The following is an 18,010-nucleotide window of genomic DNA, read 5'->3' as shown; positions in this document are numbered from 1 at the left end:
CCTTCCATGCCTACCCCTTCTGAAGAGCTTATAGCCATCCAGTGCAGCACTCCAGTCATGAGAGTTGTCCCACCACGTTTCTGTGATGGTGACTATGTCATAGCTATCCTGCTGCACAAGGGCTTCCAGCTCCTTCTGTTTGTTGCCCATGCTACGTGCATTGGTGTACATGCATTTGAGCCGGGCTATCGATTTTGCCCCCAACATTGCCATGCCGCCCCTGGGCTCCTCACTAGCGGGCCCGTTTATATCCCCTTCCCCCTTCGAACCTAGTTTAAAGCCCTCTCAATGAGTCCCACCAACTCATGGGCGAGAATCCTTTTCCCCTTTGGAGACAGCTGATCTCCATCTGCTGCCAGCAGGCCCAGTGCCATGTAAACCTCCCCATGATCGAAAAAACCAAAATTCCACCAATGGCACCAGCCTCTGAGCCACCTGTTAATCAGGTGAGTTTTCCCATTCCTTTCAGCACTCTTTGCTGCCACTGACAGGATTGAGGAAAACACTACCTGCGCTCCTGATCCTGCGACCAATCGCCCCAGTGCCCTGAAGTCCCTCTTCATTGCTTTAGGACTTCTCTCTGTAATCTCATCACTGCCCACCTGTACAACCAGCAACGGGTAATAATCGGAGGGCCTCACGAGGTCGGGGACTTTCCTAGTAACGTCCCTAACCCAGGCCCCAGGGAGGCAGCGGACTTCCCTGTGGAATGGGTCTGGACAGCAGATCGGGCCCTCAGCTCCCCGCAGGAGGGAATCACCCACCACAATTACCCTCTTTTTTTTCTTAACAGGGGCAGTCGTAATCCGTGGGGTTGACTGACCGGCCCTCGGCAACCCCCTGGCTGGACCTTCACCTTCACCTCCCTCCCCGCTTGCCTGGCCCTCAACTCCCAGAGCCCCATATCTGTTGTGTAGGGGCAGCTGGGGAGGTGAGGGAGGCCGGGAGGGGATTTGCCTGCCTCCCCGGGCAGGGACCTGTTTCCATTCCCCCCCATCTCTTGGATCCCCTCCTTCTGCTTGCCGGCAAGAGGGCAGGGGATCCTCTGCTCCTTGTGGGGCCTCCGCCTGCTGCCTTGGCCCCAGGGACGGGAGGGTGCGGCTCCACCAATCCATCTCCCTCTCACACTCCCTGATACTCCTCAGCCTTTCCACCTCCTCCTTCAGCTCTGCCACCACGCTGAGCAGATCATCTACCTGGTCACACCGAAGACATTTGCTGTCTCCGCTGCCCTGAGGTACGAGCGACAGGCTCAGGCACTCCCTGCAGCCGGAGACCTGGACGGCTGCGTGTTTGTGCGGGAGCTCCGTCTGGGTCGCCCCATTCCTTCTGGTGGCAACTTTCGGGTGGGTGGTGACCATGGCTGCCAGGTGTTCTCCTGGGCGGGTGATGGCCACTGCCTGAGTTCCGCTTTGGAACTAGGAGCCGGGGCACTCGGCCTTCCCCGCACGCCCTGCCCGCGTGAACTGGCGCGCCACGCCCTCCTGGCGCGCCACGCCCTCCTGGCGCGCCACGCCCTGTTCGCCCGCAGCTCCCTGGGGGCTGCTTTTATAGGCGGGGGGGTTTGGCCGCCGTCACCCCTGGCCCCGCCCACGCCCCGCACCAGGGTCGGCCCTGAGCCCTCTCCCAGCATGGCCCCGCGCAGAGCTCTGTGGGGCTCCATCACGCTGACCTTCTCCGGCAGCACTGCAGGATGCAGCTTCATCCCATGGGAGCAGAGGGTCTGATCCTGAGAAGACTCCCAGCAACTATTCCGGCAGAGTGGCAACAGCCGGAGTTGTGACCAGACTCTGGCAAGCTGCAAGTCCCTGGCTCGCTAGCTGAAGGCATCTCCAGGGAAGATTTGCTCTTTCAAGCTGGGAGATGACCGTCAATCTGTGATCCCGGGTGTAAAGGCTTGCTGTTTGAGGAATACTGCAGATTTAAGGTGGAATTGGAGAAATAGCTGTACATCTGGCCAGCTGCCACTGTATATTTGGGTGCTCCAGAACAATCCCAATTGGAGATGTAGGCTCAGTGAAATGATTTGCAAAGGAACTTCTTCCTCTGGCCTAGAAAATTTAAGCCCAGCATCACATCTAAAGCCCCTTTTTGCAAAGACCAAAATAGGTCACGCGTGGTGCCTGCACATAAGGTAATCCCTGGGACCAGTGAGGAGTCCAAAAGCACAGGACTTCAAGGCAATGATACAATTAAATTCCTACATGATAACCTATATTCAAAAGTTTCTCAGCCACTTCACTACAATCCCTGTACAACTACCCTGGTCTTAGCAATCACCCTTCCCACCCAACACAGGAAGAAATGGGGTTTAGTCAGAGCAGCCTATTATAACAGCACAATATTTTTTTTTTAATAGAGGCTGGCACTTGCACTCAGCTTACATGGCCTTCATCCTACTCCAAGCAGATGAAGCAGTCCAATGGCCAAGCCCAGAGAGTTGTGGTGAATGGAGTTAAATCCAGTTGGCGACCAGTCACAAGCGGTGTTCCCCAGGGCTCAGTTTTGGGGCCAGTCTTGTTTAATATCTTTATCAATGATCTGGACAAGGGGATTGAGTGCACCCTCAGTAAGTTTGCAGATGACACCAAGTTGGGTGGGAGTGTTGATCTGCTCGAGGGTAGGATGGCCCTGCAGAGGGACCGGGACAGGCTGGATCGATGGGCCGAGGCCAACTGTATGAGGTTCAACAAGGCCAAGTGCTGGGTCCTGCACTTGGGTCACAACAACCCCATGCAATGCTACAGGCTTGGGGAAGAGTGGCTGGAAAGCTGCCTGGCAGAAAAGGACCTGGGGGTGCTGGTTGACAGCCGGCTGAACATGAGGCAGCAGTGCGCCCAGGTGGCCAAGAAGGCCAACAGCATCCTGGCTTGTATCAGGACTAGTGTGGCCAGCAGGAGCAGGGAAGTGATTGTGCCCCTGTACTCGGCACTGGTGAGGCCGCACCTCGAATACTGTGTCCAGTTTTGGGCCCCTCACTACAAGAAAGACATTGAGGTGCTGGATCGTGTTGAGAGAAGGGCACCAAAGCTGGTGAAGGGTCTGGAGCACAGGTCTTATGAGGAGCGGCTGAGGGAACTGGGATTGTTTAGCCTAGAGAAGAGGAGGCTGAGGGGAGACCTTATCGCTCCCTACAACTACCTGAAAGGAGGTTGTAGTGAGGTGGGTGTTGGTCTCTTCTCCCAAGTAGTTAGCAATAGGACAAGAGGAAATGGGCTCAAGCTGCATCAGGGGAGGTTTAGGTTGGATATTAGGAAAGATTTCTTCACGGAAAGGGTAGTCAAGCATTGGAAGGGGCTGCCCAGAGAGGTGGTGGAGTCCCCATCCCTGGAAGTGTTCAAAAAACATGTAGACGTGGCACTTTGGGACATGGTTTAGTGGGCATGGTGGTGTTGGGTTGATGGTTGGACTGATGATCTTAGAGGTCCTTTCCAACCTTAATGACTCCTAGTTTTTACTTTCATTAAAAAATAATCCAGCCACCAGGCCAGGAAACATGAAATTATTACTCTACCTTTAATTGGTTTAGTGGTGGAGTTGTTAGTGTTAGGTTAATGGTTGGACTGGATGATCTTAAAGGTCTTCTCCAACCTAAACGATTCTATGATTCTATGACATTCCTGGTTTGTAGCATAAAAAATGGAGGCAGTCCTTGGAGAGAGATAGCTAGTCAGCATACATTCAGGGCCTTTATCTGACTCCTGGAAGGTCCCCATGCCCAGGACACTGAAGCACAACAAAACCCTACATAACATACAGCAAGAGTCATCCCTGAAAGCAGCCATGCTGGTGTCTGGCCTCCAAACCTAGCACAGACCAACACACCTCTAGCTGGATGCAAAGTGATAAAAGTGCATTTTTAAAGTACAGAGCATCCTGGCTGCCACAGAGACAGACAGACACACACCGCACCGCTGGAGGCAGGCTGGACCACTCTGAGCTTCAGATAATTGCTGGGTCTTTCAGAGGCTGTGTCCACAGAAATTCAAAAGTTGTCATCTCAGGCTGATATTTCAGTAACCTGGTAAGGTTACTTGCCAAAACTTCTGTCCCTTAAGATTTTTTTAAATCTTAACTTTTCTCTTTGTTTAAAAAAAAATTAAAATGTCTGCATCTGATTGTGTGACAGTTTCTGCCATTCTAGCATTGGTTAATTGAGAGATTTTCATCTGCTCGAGGTTTTTCACTTTCCTGCAAATTGCTTTTTTGATCCCTTTCATGTTATGAGGCTTTTCTATACAGGCTATTGATAGGAATGCACCTGTGCTAAAGTGAAGGGACCTTTTCAGCATTTCAAATAAGTCTCTAGCACTTGGTTTGAAGTGGAAAGCTAGAAGGTTATCATTGTAAGTGGCATGATTATACTCAAATGAAGTGCAGTTTTATTTCCAAAGCCATTCATTCACTCTAACTTGTGTGTAAAGACACTTGGCTATGGCAGGCAGCCAGAACAAAGACAACCATATCAACTCAGCTAGACTAACATTACACATCAGAAGAAAATAAGTATCTAGCCACCATTAGGCTCAAACACCACAACTTCTCTGTGCACAAAGGAGGATGAATTCCCACTCTCAGCAAAACAAGCCAGAGTGCCTTTCCCCCTTGGGAGCCAGCTGGGCTGGCAGCACATTGCAGCATCCCCACCTTGCTCCCCCTTCTGCAGCATCCAAGACCCTAAGACCAAGACCCACCAGTTACGTTTTAAATGCTAACCTTGTGTTGATAGCAAGGGCAGATAACCTACATACAAAGCAGAAACAAGCTACAGCTGATTGAGCTTACCTCTATTACTGTCCTCTTCAGACACCAGATTCAAGGATGGCCAGTTCTGTTCAAGGCAGAGACGCCTTCTGCACTGGAATAAATAAGAAAATTTGCTCAGTTGCCCCTTCCAAGGGAGAACAGACAAAGCCAAGTTTTCACAAAGAGGCATTTCTTCAGCAGCATAAAACAGAGCTCTCTCTCTCTCTCAAAGGCTGGCTATGTTATTAAAATAAAAAGCAGTGGGCCAGGACAGATTAGGAGAGATGAGAACAAAATAAAGCTCATAAAGTAAGCGTGCATGCAACCCACATGTACAACGCCATGACTGTTAATAAGTCATTATGACATTGATACACGCACAAATATATATGCACACTTTTTTTTTTTTTTTAATATGTACGCATATGGGGAGGGAGTGCACCACAGAAAGGAAAAGTTCCACCTTGATGCCTCTTGCCCAGTTTACAGACATAAACTACCTCAAGATGGCACTGTCGGGTAGCGTTTCCTCTACCAGTGCTGGCAACCACCCAGAACTGTATCTTCGAAGTAATTGCAGGCAACCCTGTAAACGTTTCCTTAAACATTCTTTTTTTTTTTTCTTTTTCTTTTTCTGTTTTAATTGGTCTGTCTGACTAGCTATTCCTGGGCACTTTCTATTTCTCAGCAGCACTCACTGCATCTCCACATTAAGTTACTCAGTGATTCAAGCTGGGACTTTGGTACCCTGGGATCTGTCAGGACACCTTATGGAAGCAGGGAGGTTGACAGCAATTCTCATACCCTCAGATCTGCTTGCCAAGATGAGGGGGGACAGGCTGGAGAGTCTGCACTGACAAGCGCACCCTGCTGGTAGACTTGGCTGTGATGGAGCAATTTGTGCTGTAGTCTGCAGAAACCTCAAGAAAAACACCAAGCTAAGCAAACACTTGAGCCATGGACATGCTAACTGCCATGGTTCTGGTGAGACAATACCAATCCCCAACTCAATCTCAAATAGCCTTGTCCCTTGGACAGCAACATTCATTTTGGCCACACTGCAAGGGGCCAGAGCTGGTCCCATTTCTCTGCAATCCTTTGAGACACCCTGGATCAGCCCTGTTAATACACAGCTGAATACACGCTGGTCTGAAAACAATAAAAAGGTAGTGGCAACTTGGTTACATAAGTTAAAATGGGAAAGACCCAGAATGCAAAGATGACACGCATTAATTAAACAGGGCACATCTCAGATCTGGAAAATGTTACTTTTAGGCCAACCTGTGATTTTCATTTGACTCCAATCCATTGCAGTTATAGGCTTGAGTGCGTAGAGCTTCATGTCCAGAAATGCCAGTCCCTACAGTGGGGAAAGATGGATGAGGAGAAGTTAAAGAAAATGGAAAAAAGGCAGTTTCCACATAAGTCAGCTCTTTTTCAGTCCAAGCCATATGACAGAAATGGGTCTTTCAGAAAGTCGTAGCATTGAGAGTGCATAAACCCTGCAGATGAGGCAGCTCCTACCCCTTTGCGCAGGGCCGTCTGCGTGAAGGTATAGGAATGACTGTGCAAGGCACAAGTGTGCAGTGTGGCTGCTGCTGCTGCTTTTCAGTACTGGCATCCCTTTGTGCCAGACTGTAGTGATGGTTGTTGACTTCCATCAGTTCAGATGGAAGATGGTGATGGTCCAGCTAACAGTGCTCAGGTAATACTCAGTGTAATGAAAATGCAAAGGAAGTAATTTTCATTATGTGTTTCATTACCAAATGCAATGCAAAGGCTCAGAAAAAAATGTTTTTCTAAGAAAAAAAAAATCTAGATACACCATTTATCACAGTATTATGTTATATGGTGTAGATTGGTGAGCATAACATGACTCTACGATCTGATCACTGCCCGTGTCGGGAAAAAGAATAGTGTGCAATAACCACACACTGCCAACTGGAATGGTGAGACAGAGGAGAGTAATATCCTATTTCACTGCAATATAATGTTATAACCCACAGGAGCCTGAGTGCTCAGGAGGCCTGTCAAGGAGCCATGTGGTCTCCCTGCTCAGGTCCTGGGCTTATATCCACACTGCTGCTAACCATGAGTTCCTTTTACTGTATAATTGTGAAATTAGCTGGTGGTTTCCTTCAAAACCTTAGTCTTGTGCACACTTACCGTTTCCTTTGGTAGTGATGCTGCTCAGTGAGCACAGCATCTTCATTAAACAAAAGCTTTTCTCTGGTTTAAGAGATCAGCACAGCAGTCTCGCATTTTTCCCTTTCCAGGAGGCTCTTCAAAAGATACAGTCTGTATACATCCCATGGAAACACCTGTAAGAATTGCATGTGTCTTGGTGGATGGCAACTGCTGGGGGCTGTGCTTCACCAGCGCCAGCCCAGCTATGCCGAGCAACCACAAACCCTCTTGACTGGCCAGCTGGCACAGGTGGGTTGTGCTCATGAATCTCGTGGTGCAGACTGCAAAGCACATTCGTGCAGGAAGCTCTGTGTCTATTCTTACACGGTTTCACTAAAGCTGACCTCGCAGCTTAACTGGCTGCTCCTTCCTACAAATACCCAAGAAAAGTTATAGCCTATCGGTATGCCCACGACCGGAATTGCTTTTGGCCAGATGCAAGCTGCTCTGTCCCTGCCTCAGAGGAGGGATGAACTGGCCATGAAATGCATGTCCTCACTGGTACCTGGCTGACACTGGCCATGTCTAACCAGCCTTTTCTGGCTCTAGAAGACCAAATTGAACTATGGTGAATTAGATAATTTCAGCTCGGCCGTAGACTGTGAGTCTCTGAAGTGATGAAGGAGATGCCACCCTACATGCTTGGTGTCCTGTTGGTGAGTTTCTGAATCAGGTACAGCTGAAGGTATTCTGTACCTTAAAATACTACTCTCACAGTTCTGCTCACTCAACCATACTAGCGTGAGACTGGCTGCTCACCAGACTGGCCAGTTCCTTTCCTCTCAACATACAACCCTAAGAAACCTTTGTAAGGTTTCTCAACCGTAGTCAGAAACAAATCTACACTCATAGCTGGCCAGCACCACCACCAACTCACTTTTTGCTCTGTCCTGGGCTGCCTTTGAAGGTCTCTGCCCCATCTTGGAGAGGCTGAATGTGGCTGTTCCCCATAAAATACAGAAGTTGCCAGGTTTCCTGATTTCCAGTTTTGCAGTCTCTTGCACTTGCTGCACAAAAGTGGCTACGTGAGAAAAACACAACCCCCTAGCCAAGGTACATTTGGGTAGATGATAGCATCACAAGCTCTTTGTGTAGTTCTCCTTTCCAGGAGTGTGCTGCTGCTCAGCTGGAGTTAGACGAAGTCCTCAGCATCTCCGCTCTTAAAAGAAGGAGGCCAATCCCTTTTGTGGTAGCAAGCTGTGTAGCCTGCTCAGAACAAGACAACTTATTAGCTTAACTCACTTTGGCCATCCAGTATTTGAAACCTTTAAACACACACAAAAATATCAGAAACCAGTCACAGCACAACACAAAATATAACTTAGATGCAGGTCTGGGCTGATAAGCTTTCTATTTCCCCACTGCATCCAGCACTCTTCACAAGAATAAAGACAGTCTTTCACTCATCTCCTAGCTCTCTACTGGGCAATGTCTGTTCCTGACTCTTTCTGCTCTGGATGATTAAGTCTTGCTATCTGAGATGATATTTTATAGCTGTCTGGGAGAACAAGTCACACATGCCTTCAGAGTGGCACAGAAACACATTGGACCCCACCTTTGAAATTTGACTCATTTGCACTTGAGCATCCTAATTCTAGACCTGAGACCCAACTTACTCCATTCTGGCCACTAAGTACAAGCAAACACATATTTTAGACATTTGTGAAAGCTGAACTGCAAAGCTGCTTTGATATATTTTCCACTAAAAAAGAAGAACAGTAGAATTCATGATGCTGTAATGCAAATGAATGTGGTTTTGCACTGTATGAACATGTTTCCTCTGAAACAAATTTTGATTCCTTGCAAATGGCAAGTGCTGCCTGCTGTTGCCTGACTTAGCAACAGCAGCACTTACTGCACCTAGAGGATAAAAGATGGAGAAAGCTCACCAACATCTACAAAAAAACCCCAACCAACCAACCCACTTGTCTTTGCCATAAGCGTTATAAATTTTTTGCTCATGCACCTCCTTTTACTTACTCAAAAGTTTGGTTTAGGTTCTTCCAGCCACTACTCATTTGCTAGCTGGAGCACAATATTGGGAAACAGGTAAGGTTGATGAGATTTTTGTCTCTACACACGGCAAACAATTTACATCCAGCACATTTCTGTGGTTAATTAAAGAAAACAAACAAACAAAACACTGAAATAAACAAAGCCCTTCTCCTTCCTGTTGAAAACCTCAGGGCCATACAGCTGCCTGGGTCCCTGGAATTCAGCATGTAGCAAGCAGGATTGCTGGGTGCTAAACGCACTGGGAGCACAAAGGACTCACTGAAATAATTCCTGCTGAGCATATTCATGTATAGCACCTGGTGGGGGAAATTGCAAAAGCAGTCACCAAAGAGAGGGGAGCAAACAAGCTCTAATTTCTCAGCCAATAATCTATCTGCAGGTGTGGGAGTGAGTCACTCATAACTTGCCCTCATTAAACATGCTCTAGATAAAAGTTGTCCTAATTTAAACCAAAAAGGCCAATCTGCAAAACAACTTATACGCACACCAACAAGTTACATGCTTACCTATAAGCAATGAACCCACACATATCACAAGCAAATTGCCAACTTAGCAAATGTGTGGTTGATGTGTGCAGAAATGCTGATTTTTTCTTTAGCTCTGCTGTACCAAGTGATGCTAAGTAGGAAGTTCACAGAGCCACAAGGAATGAACCTAGTGCTGGGAGTAAAGGTAGCATGAAGTATTAAAATTAATTTTTAAGCTAAGTCTGAAATACGCCTGTGGTGAGAGGATTAAAGAAGCAACCCCATTTCAGCTGCAACATGACACAGAATAATTCATTCAAAGGTCATACATAATTGTAGGGTATTTGTTTTCTGCTAACATTTAGTTGTGCTCTTAGATTTCTTTTCATGACTCCAGATTCATTACAGTCCATTGCTGAGACTTGTATCTAGCCCACAGCTCTGAGAAGACAGAAGTTGAAAAGCCCTTGAAACCTCCCAATTCCATAACGTGTTTCCCAAATGATATGAATCATGTTAGCTTCGTTTCCTCTGCCACATGATTTTCTTTTGAGGTTTAACCAAACTTTGTTTGGGTTCTGCTTTTTTTTTTTTTTTTTTTTTGCTTCCAATCTCATTATTTTTAGATGAGACAGCTAGAAAAAAATGTGTTTTATTCTCCAAGTCCTGTGGTACAAATGCTAGTGCTACTTTTTCTGCAGGGAGTGCAGAATTTCCCCAGAAAGACCAAATTACCTCCAAAGCCAGGTGGCAATTTGAAAAATGTCACTTAGAGCTTTTTCTTTTTTTCTTTCCCCCAGTACTTACTGCTGCAGCAAAGGATTGCAGTGTGTAAGGCAGTCCACAAGTCAAGAATGGCTCTCGGCACTAGCAAGCGAGTTTCACTCTTCAGCCAGAGGGGTTCCAGAGAGAGACTATTTGCACTCATCCGTATGAAGTGTCCATATGACATACACCTATGAGCGCCTACTTAGTGTTTTATTCTTCTGCCAGTTTTGTTGCTTGGAGATAAAATTATTATGTATGATACTGTCACATTGTCCTCAAACGACAATTAACTTTTTTTTCAGTAAATTATGTCACTCTTGTGTAACCACAAACATCCGTTTGATGCCAGTCCCAACCAAGCCACAGCTGGCCAGGGCCTGAGGAGACCAGCAGCTTTGGGTCCTTTGCCATATTCCACCCTTGTCCACTATCTCCTGAAGAGAACAGTGGATGAATGCCCCCGTATTCCTGCTGTTCACTCATTGCAAGCACAATTACCTTTCCAAAAGGTGTACATTGCATGACACTGCCCAGAGCAGAGGAAGAGCTTCAGATTCCATCAGGAAAGTCCTACTGATGGAGAAGCCTTGAAAGCTCATTTCAAGAAAAGTGTGTCTTGGCTACTATATGACTCACATATAAGGTGCTAGTTCAGTGTCTTTACCGCACTCCTCTTGCCAATAAGCATTTGTTTGCCAATTTGCAGTCATGAATCAAACACCTGAACTGCCTAAAACTGGCACATGCCCTTTAAATAGTTAACAGCTGCATGTGTGTAAGTAGCTGTATCTTTCAGAAGCATCTGAGTGCTAAACTACTGATCACCAGTATGCAAACTGAGCAGAAACTATGACAGCCTCTCCTACAACTTTCCACTTCCCCACCTCCCCTCCAGCTTAAGGAATAATTAGAAATTTGGAGGTAGCCACCACAAGCCCATAAAAGCTCTCAGCTGCTTCACACCAGGTAAAGTCCAGTCCAAACCTAACCCTGGCTTCAGAGACAAACTGCTCCCTGCCCTACACTGACTGCTCACTGGAAACAGCTGCGGATTCAGGTCTTTACACTCTTTCACCTTCACTTGTCTATATAAAGAAACACAGAGTGTATTTTGAAATGGGGGGGGGGGGAGGAAAAAAAAAAAAAAAAAAAAGAGAAGAAAAGAAGGATGTGGTTATGCCATTTAGTAAGAGTACTGGTAGGGCATGGTCTATAAGCAAATGCTCTCATGCTCCATAGAACAACCTGGACTGAAGCAATACTGCTGATCTGCTTGCTGGGGTTCAGGTAAAGTAATTCATATTTTAACTAATAACTTCTTTTTTTCCCAATAATTTAATAGCAGTGTTGATTGTAGAGCACTATTTTTAAGCCAGTTGGATGATTATTGCTTATAAAGATCAAACAGTAAGATCAAACATGTAGCGTTGCTTAGCTTAGAGCAGAAAGAAAGATTTCTGCTTTAGTGATAAGTATAAATATATTCTGTTGCAATCAAAATACTTAGAATAAAATGATAAGAAATATCCAACTACAGATTAAATATATGGCAGATGTGGGACTTACTGCTCTTCATTGCACTACGCCATCTTACTCTTCTCCCATGCATCCACAAGACAATAATTTGTAACTAACATAAATAATGTTCTAGAAAATAGATATAAACAAAGCCTTCTTCATAGCAGTAACACTACTTGGTTTGTATTGATTAGGAGGGTAACTATGGTAAATGTTGTAAAAGTCGTTGCTGAAGCAGTGACCTGAATTTTCCTCATTCGTCTCTTGTAGTATAGGTAGATTAAGAATGATCGGTTTGCTGTGTTCTGTGATCTGATTCTCATTTCCTTACTATTAAAGCTACACCTACACTTACGGTAAGTTATACATTTTATGATGAGGATGTTCCTGCTAATGAAGCTTTCATAGATAAGAATATCCTTAATCTGTCATCCCCAATCTGTGCTAACATACAGACTTGTGTGAATCCCAACTAGAGCCAGACGAACTCAGATCTGAGCTACAAAGAGAAAACCATTCATGCATCCCGCTGTGCTGCAAAAAACCTAGTGAAGATAATACTGTAAAACCTTGTTGTTCCATTTCCTAGGACAGTACACCTTTGCTGCTAGCTTAACCAGAAGCTCCTGCTATCAGTAAACCCAATTAACATTTAACTAATCCAGAGGAAGTAGAAAATCCTCACTCAGCAGGAGAAATTGAGAACAAATGGAGTAGTGATGACACAGGGTCTGGACCAGCTAAGACACACTCCCTCGAGTAGTGCTAATTACAGGTTCTCATGTTATCTTTTGGCTTCTAGAAGTTGTCTGAAACAACCCTAGAGCTGCAGGTGATTCCTTCAGGAAACTCGTGGAGGGGAGAGGAATCTTCTTCAGAAGACTGGAAAACAGCAAACATGGTGCCTGCCTCTTAAGAAGGTGGAAAAGGAGGAGTTAGGAAATGGTAGCTCACTAAGCCTGGCTTCAGTATTTGGAAAAATATTGGAATTGCCCACTGAAGAATCTGTTTGCAAGCACCCAGAAGACAACGCAGCAGTAAGTAACAATCTGCACAGATTCATCTGAGAATGAAATAGAAGTAATTTGACTTCTGTGACACACTGACAGCACTGAGAGACAGGGTGTAGGAGGGGAAAACAGGCTTCAAACACTATCTCTAAAGAAATTCTCATAAGCAAACAAAGGAAACATGATCTGTATGAAACTTCTATATGATTAGTGAGTAGCCACTGAGATACTAATCAGTCTCTGACATACAGGAAAGATATATTTGGTACAGTTCAGTATCTTTCAGATTCAGTATCATCAGTATTTTTATTAATAATTTGGGCAATGCAGTAAAGATGATGCTTATGAAATGACTGCAAGGTGATTTGTCAATGAAAATGCATCTTCAAATAAATTACTCAAGATGTGAAATTTAAGTTTGAGGGGAGGCAAAATAATAAAAAAATCAAGTTTTTGAGAATCAGGCACTCCATTTGAGTACTTGAAATTATCAGTTTAAAGGCTGGGTAACATCTCTTGAAATTAACCATTTTCAGGAGTAATGCTATATATAATTTTGTACTAATTAATTCTAAAGACAGACATTCAGTGAAATAGAAACCCAGTGAAAAGTACAATCAAAACTCATACTTTTAAGAGACATCACAAGCAATTTTCTGATATATTTATATAGCACAAAAAGTGCTGGATTAACAGGTGTTGTCACTCCCGAAAAATGTTTTTTGTCATTTGATTTTTCCCTAGCTAAATGGATGCTCTTGGTCACAGGACACACATGCTCACACAATAGCACAACATTTCTATTTCCTGTTACCTGTCCTGCCTGCAGGTGACAGCACTATCTGCCTACAATAATCCCTTGTACACGTGGTACCAATGCATCTCCACCTTTAGTGGAATTATCTCACCTCTCATGTACCACAATCACATGATTTTCTAAGCAGCTGCCACATATTGCTGGCTCAGAGGGACTGACTCAATCTCAGATTGACTAACAAACCAAGGTTTTCTTTTTGTTCTGATTTCTGACAGATAAGACCACTGATAACGATCAGATTTCCTTTTGCTATTTCCTAAATTCAAAAAGCTGCAACAGTCCCACCCATGTGGCTCATCCCAGTTCTCCAGAAGTGATGGTCAGATCCAGCCCCTGACCAACAGCAGCTCCCTGCAGGTCATGCTCCCTCCTACGCTGGGGTCACGGGGGGGAGGGTGGGAAACACTGCCAAGGAGCAGGCTCAGTGAATTTGTGCATCCCCCTAGCAACCTGCATCTAGCCTGTCTGTAGTCCTCATCAGCTTTCTTGCAACCATTTTCTCACCTACTTCACAGGACTTGTTCTAACCCCCGGTTTTTCTAGTGTTATTTAGTTATTTCTAGTACACTTTACTGAAATGCAAGTGCCTCCCTTACCTGAAAAAGCAGACACTTCATCAAAGAAGAAAACGGTCTGGCAAGATCTGTCAAAGCCCTATTTAGTAGTTTTCTTTAAAAAATCTGCACGAAGCTTTGACTCGGCAGCTATAGAATTGCTTTAATCACATTTGACACTCTTTCCTTCAACAGATAGACTGGGTTGATCATTTTCGTATTTTACAGATACACTAATAACATATACACGTCACAACAATTACTGGGTTGGACCTTCAGCTATATGTGCCGCCTCTTTCCATAGTCTGAGCTGGAAATCAACTGTTTTCCCTAATATGAGCATGTTAAGCTCTGAGTGCATTCTGTGGTCAGATACAGCTATTCCCCTTATCACTCACTGATTCCTGGAAGTCATCCCACCTCTGACCTCCAGCACAATATCAACATCCCTATGAAAAGGAGAGGTATAAGATTTGGCAAAACCCAACACCATCTCCTCAGTTAATATCTATCTACTTGTTCTCAATTTCTCTCTCTCTCTTTTTTTGTATTTTATTTTAGCCATGTAAACAAAAAAATCTTTCACTAATTGTTTTTTGATTTCTTCAGCAAAGCCCAGCTCCATTTGGCAGTCCTTATGAGCTATGTGTCACTTTCTGTCTTCCAAAGCAGAGATTCCCTTCGTGATCAAGTTCTTCTTAAAACCTCTTCACTTATTCCTAAAATTTCTTTTGGAGCTACTTGGTTGGCTGAGCTGGACTGGAAACTTTAACTACCAATTTCTTCTCCTTCATTAGGATTTTTTGTGATTTTGATTTAAAGAGATTATTAAAAAGCACTTTCAAGGTATAGTTTGTTAAAGCATATGTATATTTTTAAGATTGGTGATAACACTTATTCCACACAAATTATACTTTTTTTAAAGAACTGTGTTATTAAGATGTCCTGCCTTCCATTTACTAATCTTTACAGATTATTGAAGATAATCAGTTAAAATTTAAAGTACTTGCAAACCCAAAATTTAACCAATGCTGAAAGTTAAACACAAGCTAGAAAACACGCTTACTCAATTTGCACCTAGATAAAAGATCAGTTGTCTTCAGCTGATCTTCTAAAAACCTGTATTGGATACAAACACTATAGGAAATTAAAATATCCATATAAATGTGGAAGTAGTAAAAGCACATCAGCAAAAGCTACTCATGCATAGGGAAGCATGGATATAGGAGTAAAATCTATCGCTATCGGTTTGATATCGCAGCTATCAGTTTGACCTGCCCTAATATGGAACAATGATTTCATGAATTTCTGTGTAGCAAAGGAACCAAACATAAGCATTATGGAAGTTTCAATAGATGTACACGTTACTAGAGATAGCCAGTACACTTCAGAGCTTTTGAAAACATATGTCTGAATGGGATTATCTTAAAGGGCATGGTAGTCAGTGGATGCTGACTACCTGCCACTGAGAATCAGGCTCCTTTTATAACAGATGAAGCCACTCAAATTGGAAATAGAAAGCTCTGTGCTTGAAATGAGTATTCACTTTCAATAATAGTCAAAGACAGATCAAGTGCCTAGCTCAAAACCAAAAAAGCCCAGAGCTGTGTTTGAAAGTATCTTGCTCTGATATATGAAGGCATTAACTGGGAACCTTACACATTTCCAACCTGTTTTCTCTGTTGTTTTAGGGGAGAAATGACCAACAGCAGCAGGGAATGCAATTTTACAGCCATTGACAGATTAGCAAAGACCCTGCAGTTGGGGATCTCCACCCCCACCTTGGTTCTCGGGCTGGTTCTCAATGCCCTGGCCCTCTCTGTGTTCTGCTGCTTTTGGAAGAAACAGACCAAAACCTCCGTTTACATGATCAATCTCGCGCTTGCAGATGTCTTGCTGCTTCTCTCGCTCCCTCTCAAGCTGTACTATGCTGTCACAGAAGCGCCTGGACTCCTGTGCTCATTCATACAGTCTCTCTATTTTGTCAACACGTACGTCAGTATCTTCATCATTGTCTGCATTACTGTTGACAGATATATCTGCATAAGGCACCCATTTGAAGGTCGAGCTAGCCAATCCCCCAAATGGGCTATCTTGATCTGCTGCTTCATCTGGGCACTAGCTTGGCTTTGCAGTATCCCGATGTATGTGTTTCAGAACACAGGTTATTTGAAATGCTTTTACAACATGTCAGAACAGGCATGGAGTATTCCCATCATTGTTTCTGTGGAAACCTTTGGATTTCTAATCCCACTCACAGTGATGGTTTTCTGCTCTGCCCAAAACATCTGGATTCTTCTGAATTGCAAAAGTCAAGCTAAAAAGAAAGTAGAAGGCAGTGGTTCCTTAAGAGTCATTATCATCAACCTTGTGGTGTTTTTGGTGTGCTTCACACCCGTCCACCTTGCAATCTGCTTACAGTGCCTGGTAAGACATCAAGTGATAGTGGACTGCAGTCTGAAAAAAACCATCAGCCTCTTCATTCAGGTGTCAATGATATTAGCCAACCTGAACTGCTGCTTGGATGCCATCTTTTATTACTTTGCTGCAAAAGAATTTCGTGAGAAAACACACCTGAAAAAGTTTATTGAACTATGTCCTGTCTCTAAGCCTTCTGCCACACAATGGGAATGTCTGTGGTGGAAGAATGCATCTTCCTCAGCTCCCACTTGACCCACAGGACGCTGACAGCATTATCCCTGACATAGCAGCAGGGTCACCTTGGCTATGGCAAGGATGGTGCAGGAGGGAGCAGGGCAATGTTTTTCTGGTGAATGTGAACCTGTTCCATGTTTTTCTTCCTTTTAAACATGAAAGAGGAAAAATGTTGGGGAAAAAAAAAGCATTAGCAAAGTGATGGAGTGACACCAAAAGAAGCATTAGCCTTGATATTATCTACTAAATGTGAAAGGCTTGCTGGAGGAAAACTACGCAGATCACTGGAATGCCACTTAAAATCAGTCTTTGTCATTGCTGCACCAGTTTTCCTTTTGCCAATGTGATCAGAAAGTTGTTGCTAAGGGCCAAACATAGAAATAACTATTCAAAACCTTCTTAGAAGGTATCTGAGAGTTAAAAGGCAGTATCTGGCCCAAAGTTTGACTCTGTTCTTTCCTTCTGTGAATCTTACAGAAGGTCACTGTCGGAGCTCATTTGCTTTGAACAGCTTGGCCAGCCTGGGGTAATAGTGAATCCTCCTCCTGTAAGCATCATACACTGGCAGGGCTGCTCTTCCATGGAGGACAGGCTGTCAGTGTAGTTGGGCAGAGTATACAAAAGTATACAACCCCATTAGAGTATCTTGGGTACCAGCAATTCCTTGAGCAACAAATATTTCTGATTATCTTTGCTGAGGAATCAGCATGGTTTTCTCCTGCAATTTTAAAACTGGTTTTGCACTGAAAAGCCAAAGAACCCTTCAAATGCGGCATTTAGTGAAAGACTGTATGTGATGAACTGTATTTCTTCATCACTGTATTTCTGTCAAAGATATAACATGACACATGTATGAAATTCTTCTGCCTGTCTTCTCATTTTTTCTTGGAGGAGGGGAATTAGGGAAGTAAGCCCTGCATCCCAGAGAAATAGGGAGCACCTGTCTGATATACTCCTCACTCCCAGCTGGAAGACTGGACCAGCTCTATCCACCTCATTCCTTAGAGAAGTCCTTCTAGCCTGTACCGTACACTTCACAAAATGCCTCTGGACATGCCTCAACCCTTCTCAGCACATCTGGTATGTCACCACCCTTATGCCATTTGCAAGCTTGGCTCCAAGTCTAAACTAAAGGTTTCCTTGTTGCAATTTAAGCCTAGCATTTATTGTGCCATTATGTTGGCATGGTTCATGCTCTTAGCCAGAAACACTTTTACATCAAGAAATCCATTTCTTTGCCTTTTAAAAAAAGCTGTAAAAATGGTCTAAGAT

At 44.3% G+C, this 18,010-nt stretch overlaps 1 protein-coding gene across 1 annotated transcript; it reads left to right on the top strand.

The window, feature by feature from the left end:
• Window positions 1-15,781: 15,781 nt before the first annotated feature.
• Window positions 15,782-16,756, top strand: LOC104030414 (G-protein coupled receptor 55-like). The gene has a single exon (XM_009482118.1). The coding sequence runs from the start codon at window positions 15,782-15,784 to the stop codon at window positions 16,754-16,756; it is 975 nt and encodes a 324-aa protein (XP_009480393.1).
• Window positions 16,757-18,010: the final 1,254 nt, after the last annotated feature.

The sequence above is a fragment of the Pelecanus crispus genome, chromosome 9, assembly GCF_030463565.1.
Source record: "Pelecanus crispus isolate bPelCri1 chromosome 9, bPelCri1.pri, whole genome shotgun sequence".
NCBI lineage: Eukaryota > Metazoa > Chordata > Aves > Pelecaniformes > Pelecanidae > Pelecanus > Pelecanus crispus.
This window is presented reverse-complemented; position numbering and strand designations above follow the sequence as displayed.